The sequence below is a fragment of the Fukomys damarensis genome, unplaced genomic scaffold (assembly GCF_012274545.1).
Source record: "Fukomys damarensis isolate Sample0158 unplaced genomic scaffold, DMR_v1.0_HiC HiC_scaffold_32, whole genome shotgun sequence".
NCBI lineage: Eukaryota > Metazoa > Chordata > Mammalia > Rodentia > Bathyergidae > Fukomys > Fukomys damarensis.
Window position 1 is genome coordinate 4,196,204 of NW_022900944.1, and position 12,742 is coordinate 4,208,945.

The 12,742-nt window shown below is 37.4% G+C and overlaps 1 protein-coding gene across 5 annotated transcripts in view; it reads left to right on the forward strand.

Moving 5' to 3' along the window:
* Pdlim5 (PDZ and LIM domain 5) overlaps window positions 1-12,742 on the forward strand; it is a 235,851-nt gene that overhangs the window by 188,785 nt on the left and 34,324 nt on the right. For all 5 annotated transcript variants that reach the window (XM_033758010.1, XM_019210570.2, XM_010643692.3 and 2 more), the window contains one exon: window positions 902-1,089. In XM_033758010.1, coding sequence (XP_033613901.1) covers window positions 902-1,089 — 188 coding nt within the window. The remainder of the gene's footprint in view (window positions 1-901; window positions 1,090-12,742) is intronic.

Consider the following 12,742-nt stretch of genomic DNA (forward strand, 5'->3'; position numbering starts at 1 on the left):
GCGTGCCATTCAAGGGTCAGCCTGCAAGCTGACCTTTGTAAGAATAGACAGTCACATACGTACTGTGTTAGGTGTTACTTGAGATTCAAAAGGCGCTGGGGAAATAATTATTATTCATTTTTGAGAGAATAGCTTCCTTATTGCAGCTCTCCAAAGCATGTGCTGTATCATTTGAGCTACCTCATATTGTTGCTTTTTGTTGTCTCTATAATCATAAATAACAAGTGCCTTGGTAATATAGGTCATATGATTTCTAAACCAAGCCAGTGCAGATGAGGTCTCCTATTAAGAAAATAACTGGTTGAAAGAAGATCATGGCAGTCTAGTCTCTAGACACTCTGTTAAGCAGGAGGCCTTGTCTCTTCTTCTTCTTCTTCTTCTTCTTTTTTTTCTTTTTTTTTGGTGGTACCAGGGATCAAACTCAGGACCTTGCACTTGCAAGGCAGGCAGCAGAACCACTGAGCTAAATCCCCAGCCCCCTTGCTTTGTCTCTTCTTTATCACCACATGGCACCATATCTGGCCTTTAGTAGGTGTTTACATATTTACTGAGTGGGTGTGCAAGTGAAAAGAATACCTGATGGGGCGTCAGAGAAACTAAGTTGATGAAATAGAAAAAATGGCAAAAGGAGAAAAAGCATTGGTGCCATTTCAGAGATTTTCAGGGATTTGCCAATAATTTATTTTGAGCCATTTAGCTCTTCTGAAGTATTGTGACAGGATGGGGAAAAGACATGAGCTTATCACTTGAAGGGTTTGCTTGTGTAAGTTTTTCAAAGCAACCCAGTTCCTCATGGCGTACCTTTTACAGAGAATTCCCAATATAGAATGGGTGTTACTTCTTCGTTGCCTTTATTGTTTTGTTTCCTACTCAGATTTTGTTTTCCTTATTTCCTTTACAGTGATATCCAAGAGGCTTCTCACCCGGTGGCTCCCCCTGTGGCCCTAACTCGGAGTGGGCCTGAGAGCTTGGAGAGTGCAGGCCCCAGCAGGCCAGCGCTGGCCAGCCTCACCGCAGCTGCTGTGCTCCAGCCTGTGGGCTCTACCAGTGCGATCAAGTCTCCAGGCTGGCGGCGGCCGGACCAAGCAGGTAGTGCAGGGAAGTCTCTTACTGTTGCTTTCTTCACTGGGCAGTTATAAAAATGTGTTACAAAATATGTGGTAGAATTCCCTAGTGAAACCCATTTTCAACCATTTAAGATTTAGAAAGGACTATAAAAGTAGTTATGGCCATTTTGCTGTTTGAAGTCATAAATATTCTCTGTGTTTGATTCAGTTGTCACTTGTTATTCATAATTACAGAATTGGCCACAAGAAGCATGTTTTGAATTGTAAATTTGTAGTCTTATTTTATAACAAACTATATATTTGGAAGACTGTTCCTGGAAATAGAACATTTTGTTTTTCATGATATGTACAAAAACATCTCTTGCCACCAAACAATTACTGAAGAATCTTTTGCTCCCTGTTCTCTGAAGAATTACAATTAGAAACACAGTAGTATTAGAAAGAGAAAGAGAATACTTGAATGATAGGATGGAGCACCTCTGGACAATTAAATGAAGTCACTGAACACATTTGACCTTTGGTTTTCTGGTCCACAAAATGGAGTCCAACTCATTTTCACTGTCTCCCAGCATGAACAGTGTTTATGACCGCACAGAGTTCCTCTATTGAGGAGGGGGATGTCAGTGGATGTGGACTTAAATGATGCCAAACCTGAGCTTATTTTCATGCTTTGAATACTATCTGGATGATTCTCATCCAGGTTCATTTTGCTACCTAGCCATCAATAATTTATAATCATATCTCTGCTGAGCTCCATATCCTCAAACTCATTTAACTATTTGCTGTGTCCTGAAGACACCTCAAACGCACTGTGTTTGAAAATACCATTTCCTACCTCTGGATGGCACATGCATTTAGCTGCAGAAGCAGATGTAAACTTTAGACCTCACCCCTCATGTTCTAGCAATAACTAATACCACATTCTCAAATTTCTTCTCTCCTCTTTCATCAGAGCCTTTGCCTGAGTTCATTCCCTCATGGTAGTTTTATCTATGCAGTTTATTTCATGGTGGCATGTTCCGTGTTGCTCGTTTTACAAAGAAGATACTGGATACTTCAGTATCCAAGTTAGCCCTTGGTATCTACAGAAGATTGCTTCCAGGACTGCCTAAAGATACCAGTATCTGCAAGTCTCCTAAAGATACCAGTATCTGCAAGTCTCAGGTTCTTTATTTAAAAATATTTGGCATTTGAATATAACCCCCACACAGCCACCTTTATACTTTAAATCACTTTTAGATTATTTGTAATCCTTGATACAGTGTAAATGATATGTAAATAGTCATTACACTATATTGTTTAAGGAACAATGACGGGAAAATGTCAATACATGTTCACTACGGACACAGTTCTTTTTTCCCTGATATTTTCAATTTGCTGTTGCTTGCATCCCTGCAATGTGGAAACTGCAGACATGGAGGCCTGACTGTACTTGTGTTGTAGGAGAAATAATATGGGCTGTTGCATATGATCTAGACGGTTTTAAAGGAAAGACTGTTTACTTTTTAAAACTGAAAATATTCAGAGTGATATTATTGAGCTCTACAATGTCTAGACTATTGATTTCTGTTCTCTTGAGGGTAATTGCTGGCAATACTCAGCCAGTTTGAGTTATTTCCATCTACTGAAGCCCGTGTACGATGATCAAGATTCCTTGTGCCCCCCACCTTTTTCTTTCTTTCTTTTTTTTTGGTACCTGGTACCAGGGATTGAACTCAGGACCTTGCGCTTGTAAGGTAGGGGGCGGAACCACTGAGCTAAATCCCCAGCCCCCTTTTACTTATTTTTTATATGCATATAATACAGAAACTAACTTTCAGAAAAATTCCTTTAATACAGCAATTGGAAGCTAACAATGTTTTTGTAAAATAGCAAGGAAATAACTAAATTTTTGAATTACAAACTGAAAGGAAGGTAGAAACTGTATGTTCAGCAGAGGACAAAAGTGTATGTGCTGCTTTTGGAAGTTTGGAAGATCAAAGTAACTGCTGTGACTCTTAACATACAAAGAATTCCAGTTGGTACTGAATTGCTGGAGAATACAGCACAACAAAATTACCACAAGAGGGCGAGAAAATCCTTTCTTCTCTGAGTCAGTCCTGAGTTTCTTCTGAGTCATAGAGATAAAACAAATCACAGCAACTATGCAATGACCAGTGATGTTGAATTTTTTTCATGTATTTATTTGCTTTTGTATTTTTTTATCTGAGGAAGTGTCTGTCATTTCAGATGCCCATTTTTGGATTGTTTCTTTGAATTTGTGGAATCTTTTTATACAGAATATGTATTAGTCCTTTTTCTGAAGATTAGCTGGTAATCTGAAGATTAGTTTTTCCTGTCCTGTGGATTATCTCTTCACTGTGCTGGTGGTTTCTTTTACTATGCACAAAAGCTTTATTTGATGTAATCACATTTGTTGATTCTTCTTGCTATTGTCCATGTTATTGGGATTTTCTTCATAAAGTCTTTGCCTATAAAAAAAAATCACAGTAACTATAATAATCATGAATCACATGGTTAATATTTAAAACATGTTTTTTTCAGAATGTATGTCAATTTAATAAGACAAAAGTGTAACAATTTAAAACATATATTACATTATAAAACACTACTATAATAAGATATATTTCCCATGTGAAGACATAGTTGAATTACATCATAATCCTTAACTGAAATCAGAAAATTATTACCTGAGCTCCCGCTATTTATTTTGTTCTAGATGCTGGAAATAGGCATTTAGAAAGTTATATTAAGAAATTTGCTTACTTTGTAAAATTTAAAAATATATTCCCAACCTTTAAAATTATTTTCTTTCCTACCCCAAGATATATCTTTTTTTTTCTTAAATTCAGAATTTACTTGTTTCTGATAAACTCAAGGGCTTTCTACTATAATTTTCAAGGTCTTCTGGAGGTGACAACTGTCTTCTTGCAGGTTCTAGTGGACTTTAGAATTCATTTGTGAAAATGACAATGCCAGCACCGTCTAGAAAAGCTAAACAGTTGAGTGACTAGGCTCAGGTGGGCTCAGATAAAGCATCACAGCAAGTGAAGTTACTTCTGTCACCGGGAGATCTGCCAGCTTTTTCTTAAAAATTCATAAGAGCTCTAGGGTCATTGGGGAAAGGGGAAAAATTAGATTTGACTTTTCCCGCTGTCCCTCCACTGACAGATCTCCAGAAAGTCACTATGACCAGTAAATTATTTTAAGATAATTTCTACAGTTGAGTGGGAGGGGTGGGATCAGAATCACTAAGTTGCAGTCAGGGATCCACTTCATTGATTTTGAAATCCATTTAATGGATTGTAGGCAGCATTTAATTTTTATTTTTGAGATATAATATTTGTATATCATTATGGGTATGTTGGATTAATGTATTTGTGTGTATAATGTGTAAAGGTTCAATCAAGGTAATAAGCACTTCCATCTCAAAAATTATCTTTGTGTCAAGAAGTTATACTCTTAAATATTTTAGATACTGGGGAAAAAAAGACTTTTATACTCTTGCATAGCCCAAAAAATTATTTTATGGAATGGATAGACAATATACTTTAATGGGCCGGGAATTTAGCTCAGTGGCACCTCACCTGCCTCCTAAGTGCAAGGTCCTAAGTTCGATCCCCAGTACCAAAAAGAAAGAAAGAAAGAAAGAAAGAAAGAAAGAAAGAAAGAAAGAAAGAAAATATACTTTAACATGTGAACAGCTATAATTTCCTGAAAATTTTATGAAATTTAGTGGACTTATATAATGTGTGCAGACACATGCAGATATGTTCAGGGTAAAATTTTTGTTACTGTTATACAGTTTAAAAAAATAATTTGAAAATCACTGATTTTAAAACATTTTATTCATACTTCTGTTTATCAAGTGGTGACTCAAGTGTTTTTGAAATCATGGGTGGAAGGAAGACTGCATTGAAAGAGTTGATTGAAATTTTAAGACGTGCCAGTGTATTCTGAGCCTGTCTCAGGTTTCTGTTGCATCCACTGGAGCTCTGACTTTAAATCTCACATCATTTCACTTGTGGTGTTATATATCCTGTGCTACCCAGAAATCTTTCAAGAATACAGTAATGCTATACCGGTTGATAAATAGGGACTAGGTGTATACATAATGGCATTATCGCTGAGATTGCATCATCTTTTTCCTCAGGCATATAGTTTAACATACACAACACACACAAGGTTGGAGAAACTCTTAAAAAGGAAAATATTTCAGGATGCAAAATGGTCAGAAGTTCATAGTCTGAACAAAACTTTTAAAGTGCAAAAGAAGCAAAAGTCCCAGCTTTAGTTTTACGTAAACTAGCAATACAATATCTACTTGCGCTCTGTCTTTTGTAACACTGCTTCTATTAATAAGGTGTGTAGTTGCTTTAGATATATTTTTTAAGTGGTTATATAAGTATTTTGAAACCTTTGTTTCTTCGCAAAAGTTTAAAAATATATCCCATGTTTATCTCTGCGATCTGTTCGCTGTTACGTGTTTCCTAGATTTTTTGTAAGTTATGGATAGCTAATTAGGTAAGTTTAGCTCATTAGATGAAAATATATGTATAAAGCATTACTCTCACCAAATATGGTCAAGTATTTTTCAAAATGCCACAGTCAGATATTTTTCACAAACCTGGTCTTAACATCACAGACAGCCACTATATTTTGTCATTTTTAATTTCCTGATTTTAGTTGAATCATAAAAATGAAAATGATTAATTTGCTAGAGAGTAAGTAATGCCTTACCAGATTGGCCTTTTTTTTTGGTAGCAGGGATCGAATCCTGGACCTTGTGCTTGCGAGGCAGGTGGTGGCACCACCGAGCTAAATCCACAGCTCCCTGCCCATTTTTTGATTGGTGTCGCCCCAAAGAGTAGGAATTAGGGGCCCAGTAGGTATAGATTTGAGAAAGCTAGCATTTTTGAGCCTGCAGTTTTCTCATCCAAATAAGGATCTGAAAAGAGTCCACTCTAGCATCATTGTGAAGACCAAGTGATATAACCTAACCTATGAAAGTGATTGGTTCATAGAGAATACTTTAGGAACTTCAAGTTTCTACCTTTTATTCCTTTCCTGGTAACACTGGTAGATGGACTGCTACCATCCTGTCCTACAAACCTTTGGTGATAGCTTTATCACAATATGCACTATGTTCATTTTAGTTATATATGTGTCTTTTATCATTGTAAATGTCAGTGAGTATCTGAGAGGTAGTTAGATCAGTTTCTTTTATTTTGGAACGTTCCTGTGATTTGGGGGGCACAGCACTCATTTGCCAAGATTATCTGTTCTCTCAGACTTGAAATTCCCTTAACAGCCAGTGGAAGCGCTCAACTCAACTCATGCAGATTGAGCTCCCCTAACAGCCAAGGTTCTGAATATATGCAGCATAATAATTAGTACTAGATTATTTATATTTATTAATAACTCTGCCTTATGGTAATATTTTTTTCTTCAAAAAATACAGGACTTTGTGGCATTTAAGGAACCAAGCATGCAGAGGGAATATTGGAAATACAGGCTCACTTGTTTTATCATTGTGGACAAATTAGTTTAGATGTAAAGCGCCAATACATAACCATAAAAATCAGTTACAAAAATAAATAAATAAAGGTGTAAAGCAAAGTTAAATTAGATTACATGTCCCACGTCAGAGGTGTGGAGGTCTGATGAAAAGAGGATAAGGTTCCAAGGATACAGGTTTGGGGTGGAATATGTATTTGTGTGTGCTCAAGTGTCATTGAGGCGTTACATTTTAATGCCTGTGCCTAAGGCAAAAATCACATGTAGTTAGTCACCTGAACATTCTCAGGAAGAAGCCAAGTTGGAGACAGAGTAATATGTACACAGCTCTTCAGAGTCTGGTTTCTTGAAGGCAAGATGTATTACTCAGGACGTTCTAGCAGCAAGAGAATGTTGGACAAGTTAGTGGGGATGCCAGGTCAGGAAAGGGTTTGAACATGAGAGTGGATAAAGAGATTTGTAAGCTAACTAGTGGCAAAATCAGATTTGCGTAATTAAAAGATCACTATAGTTCTCATGTGTTTTAAGAGATCATTTTGATTTCACTGTAGAGGTTAAGGCTGGAATCCTGGATTTGATATGAGAAGTTGTTGAGCTAATCCAGTACAGAGGTGGTGCTAATTACCCTGAGCAGTGGCAGTGGGAATGAGGAGAATTCTGTGGTGAAGGGAACTGCCAGGTACTTACATTGCAACCTGGCTGCAAGGCAAATTTTAACCGCTGCTTTCCCAAGGAGCTTGATTTCCTGGAAATTGCTCTCCTCTTTACACTGGTAGAGGATCGCATTCAACTCACAGAAAACACAGCTAGCCCCCAAGTCCAGGGGTCTGCTTCTAAGGATACAGTCAGCCTCATAGGAAAATACTGGGGAGAAATTGTATCTATACTGAATATGAGCAGGCTTTTTAAGCAACTACTTGCGTAGCATTTACATTGTATTTGTTAACATATCTCGAGATGATTTAAAATATGTGGGAGGATGTGTTCAGGTTATGTGCAAATCCAGTGCCTTTTTATATAAGGTCTTGAGCATGAGCAGGTTTTATCCACAGAGGTCCCATCTCTGATGAGTGCCAAGGGTGACGGTTCTGGATTCTGAGTACACCAGTCCGTGGCAAAGTAATTACTGAAATATATACGAGCTTTTTTCATTTTAAGGAGGATGTCAGATTGCAACATATAAATCTGTATTGATTCCATTTTGTACTATAATTGAGAAATAAGTTAAAGTTTACTTTTATAACATAACTGCTCTTCATGCAGCTTCTTCTCATGTGTGTGTACTTATATCTTAGTATTTTCTTCTTTCACTTTGAAACTATTGGAGAGGATCTGTATTGGAAATAAATACGCTAATACTGAGATATGTCTTCAATCACTAACATGATTTCCTGCCCAGGAAGTCATTGAACCATGTATTAGCTAACTTCAAGTTGCCATTTTCTGTAGAAAACAGGCACCACTGTATCTCATGGAGCCACTTAAAATAAAATGCTCTATACTTTCTTGCGCAGAAGTGTTGTCTGGCTGTGCTGAAAGTTTTGTTTGCTGTTTTCATTAGCAGTCCTCACAGCATGTTGAAATGCCCACCCCCATGCTGTCTCTGCTTATACAGACAACCACTGCCTCTTAGCCCTGTAAGCTCTCGTCCCCTGATGTTGGCAAAAAATTGTAAATTTCTTTCCATTTAGTATCAAATGTGCCCATGAAGTCGTGTGGGTGACATTAGGGTGACGTAGTCCATATGCCATAGCATTATATCATTTAATATTCAACATTCTTAACCTCTGATGCTACTGAACACATACCAACTTTTCTAAATTCTTAACACATCATTCTCTTCATATAAATCAAATGCTGTTTATAAGCTCCTTATTGGTGAAATTATTTACTTTATGGAACAAAAAAAATGTGACGTGTAGAAAAGGCAAGGATTCTTAAGTGACAGCGGTGTAAAAATGTAAAGATTGGTGCGTTTTAAAGAAATGTAAGTTGTTTTGAAGGAAGCATGAACAAACTTGTGATCAGTTAGAGGTCTTTTAGAGATATGATAAACTTCTAAATTTCTTTTGGTAAAATAAGAAAGGGGAGCCAGGCATGTTGGCACACACCTGTGATCCCAGCTGTCTGGAGACTGAGGCCAGGAGTATTGAAAGTTCAAGCCCAGCCTGAGTGACTTAGCAAGAGCCTGTCTGCAAAGTGGAGAGAGTGGGATGTAGGGCAGTGGAAACACCCTGAGTTTAGCCCCCAGTATGACAGAAGGGGATTGGGGTTGCAAAAGCCTGCTTTTCAAAATGTGGAATTGGCTTTAAGCTCCTTTTGTATCCTGTCTTGAAAAGTACTCACCATCCCGGTTTGGGAAATTGGAATTCCTGAATGTGCCTCGCAGCTTAGAAGGAAACAGATCACCTCGTGAAACAGTAAACTGGAGGGTAACATTGGTTGGTGGTCATAATTGTTTTTATAGCATTTTCAATTTAAACAATTACCTGTATTCAGAGTTCACATCAATTAATGTTGTTATAATTAAATGGGCCTCGCTTAGCAATGAGGTAACAGAATCTTAGAGGGTAAAGAACTTGTCCAGAGTTCTATAGTGAGATGAATCCACTTACTTTGACTCCAAATCATATGTTTTTGTATGGGACAAGGTAATGTCAGTGAATATATTTAAGGGTAACTAGATGTCATAGGGATGGGATAGAAAAGGTGTTTGCTTTGGATAGGTAGGATACACTAAGTGCATGGCAACTGCAAAGATCTGTTGCATCTAAACTTTATTTTTAAAATTCAAATGAGTTAGCTAAGATTCTAGTTAATTTGATCCTCTGGTGTGTGCCACATTTTAATAATAAAGAAAAGCTTGTTTATTTCATCATGGGCAGAGCTTTTAGAGAGATCTGATATATCTTTTGTTTCTTCTATTTCCTTTTTTCCTTGAGTAAGACTTAGATTTGATTAGATAAAAGACTGAATGATGTGCATCTCGGTTGTAAGTGGATATAAATTCTATCTTTTGTTTGAAACCTAAAGGAGATAGGGGTGAGAAAGGAGACTACCGTTTGTACAACCATCCCAAATATCATTGTAGGCTTTGTGCTACACTAATAACTGAGATAAATAGATTTGCTGAGCTGAGATGGATATGTTTATTGGTTCCATTTTAAAATTTTTATATGAATAAGTAAACTGCTACCAGTTGCATGTATTTCATCTCTTCTAATGATGTTTTATTGCCATCTGCTCCCTGTATTTTGACATTATTAAGCTAAACAGTCCACTTGCCATAAGGGCCTGAGTGGAGCTGTCCATTGTCAAAACTGGGCTGTGAAGCACATAAATAAACTTGGTCTATCTCTCTGCAGAGCAAGAAGACTTTTGTGTAAAATTATGATTCCCAGGAAGAAAAGAAACAAAAGCAACAGTCATTAATAGCCTACTTTCTTTTCTCTTAAATATTATTTTATTTTAATTTATTTCTATTTTGGAACTCTTTGGTTTTGACATAAGTGCAGATCTGTGAAAGCTCTTCTTTCTCCTCAATCCCTTCCGTCTTGACATTAACATAATAGCCCTTTTATAATGAAAATATCTAGATTTGTTCACAAATGCTGTTTGTAAACGATTATTGCATTTTACTAATTGGTGCATGTAATTTAAATCAGGTATTGGCAAAATATGATCCTTGCTTATATGTGGCCCACCATCTATTTTTGTAAATAAAGTTTTATTGAAGCACAGCCATGCTCATTGCTTCACCTATGGCTTATGCTTTTGTGTTTCCATGGTAGAGTTGACTAGTTGGGAAAAAGTCTAAAAGTTATAAACCCAGCATTCTGGGAGGCAGAGGCAGCAGGATTGCACATCCTAGCCCAGCCCCAGGGCAGTGTAGTGACTTAGATCCTGTCTCAAATAAAATGAAAAGGAACTGGGAATGTAGTTCAATAAGAAAGCCCTGTGTTCAGTCCCCAGTACAAAAAGTAAAACAGTTTAACTCTTAAGTTTGAATCCTAAGAATATGAAAATATTTTACTGCTTTATTACTGTGCAGAGTAGATGCTGTGCTTCACTAACCCTGACATACTGAGTGTCCTTCTGCTTATCTGCCTCACCCTCCAAAAGACAGAATGTTGGGAAGCAAGTGTCTTTTTCTTGGATGTATCTTTTATACCAGAATTCCAAGAATTTAACATTGTATGTATTCTCTGAGTAGTTGTTAAATGAGTGGGTGCTTTATTAAGGTTAACCATGTGAGGTCTTTTGTCAAGGTGTAATAGTAATAATGGCATTTGTGAATCATTTATACATTCAAGAAGGTGTAACTAAATGCTTACTGCCTCGTTTCATCTCTTTAAATGTTGATGTAGGTGTTGCTGTTTTACAGATGAGAAGACAAAGACCCAGAATAATGACATTTCTAGTGTGTCAGCTTGAAAATAGAAATACAAGCCCAAGTGTTTAATATCATGTCATCTTGCTGTGTATATTGCTTCCTCTGACATTAAAGAGCTGAGCAGTGATCTATGCTTTTCAAAAGTATGAAATACATAACTTTGATAATTGTAATAAGGTTTTATTTGAGAGATCTAATGACTTCATTAAGAGAGCTATCTTAGAGAATTAGTAAGAGTGATAGAAATGTAAGAGCTGGGCGCATCTGTAATCCCAGCTACTCAGGAGGCTGAGGCAGAAAGATCATGACTTTTGAAGCCAGCCTGGACAACATAGTAAGTCATTGTCTTTAAAGAACATCAGCAGAACAAAAACAAGCTAAAACTGTGAGGAGGATCCTGATTTTAAATTTCTTACAGAAACTTATATTCATCATTGGAGACTTGTGGCTATTGTTTGTGTCATGGGAAAATCTTAAATTTTCTTTAATTTCTGCTTCAAATTTTTGCCTATGTGATGGGAATCCCACTTATGTGAGTAATTCAAACCATAGATACCTTCTTCCTTTATTGTCGCGAGCTGGCGACGCAGAGTACTGTCCAGCAGTGCCTCAAACCTGAAATAGCAGTGGGGTGGAGATGGGGCAGAGAGAAAGGAAGGACGCCAAGACAAGAGTCTGATCAAGGCGGCGTTTATTGCCGGCAAGCACCGGCCTTTTAAAGCAAAAAACCACAAACTATTATGGGATGGGTTTACCATAGTAACTGAAAGGTCACACAGGAAAAGAGCAAACAGTTCACCAAAACAACCCACCGTGAGTAGTAGTAACCCGGACAACCACACATCTAAAGGTCAGAGAGAAGAAACTGTAACTTTCAGGAATTCCACAAAGGAAACACTCTACCTGCTCAACTGGAGAAGCTTAACACATATAGAGTTACTAAAGTTGACAATACTTACAACCAATACTCATGATCCCCACACTTTATCTCTGAAATCAAGTGTGTTTTGATTTATGTAAGTAGATGACAATTAATGGAACAGTGGTAAAAACCAAATCTACTTTGGTTTCCTGCTACTTTGGAAAGAACATGTCAGGACTTCACCACATTCATGGTGGGCTGTAATTTATATGTCTCCCTGCGGGGCAGCTTGAACCACTGGTGGGGCATACGTGACTGTCCCATTGTGACTGCACAATGTGTACCACTACAGATACTTCCGGGAGCATGCTAATGTGAATGTAGAATAATTTAATGTATGTCCTTACAAGTATTCACATCCAAGTATGATCAAAATTTCACAAATTTAGAGCCAGGTGTGGTGGCGCATGCCTGTAATCGCAGCACTCGGGAGGCTGAGGCAGGAGGATTGCTGTGAGTTTGAGACCAGCCTGGGCTACATAGTGAGTCCCAGGTCAGTCTCAACTACATAGTGAGACCCTGTCTCAAAAAAAATAAAAAAATTACAATTTAATAGTTTGAATTGTTACCTTATATAATTTTTACAAGGGTACCAGTGATCCTTTTTCATTCCCGCAGTTATGAATTGTGCCTCAGTTTTGTTTTTAAAAATATTTTATGGGCCTTTTTAAAAAAACTAAGAATCACAGGCTGGGGGTTTGACTCAGTGATTCTGCCAACTGCCTCACAAGTGCAAGGGCCTGAGTTCAATCCCTGGTACCAAAAAGATACTTGAATCACATTGGCCTCCCACATTTAATGCGTGGACTCATTGTCCAATTATAAAATTACAAATTGAGCAGT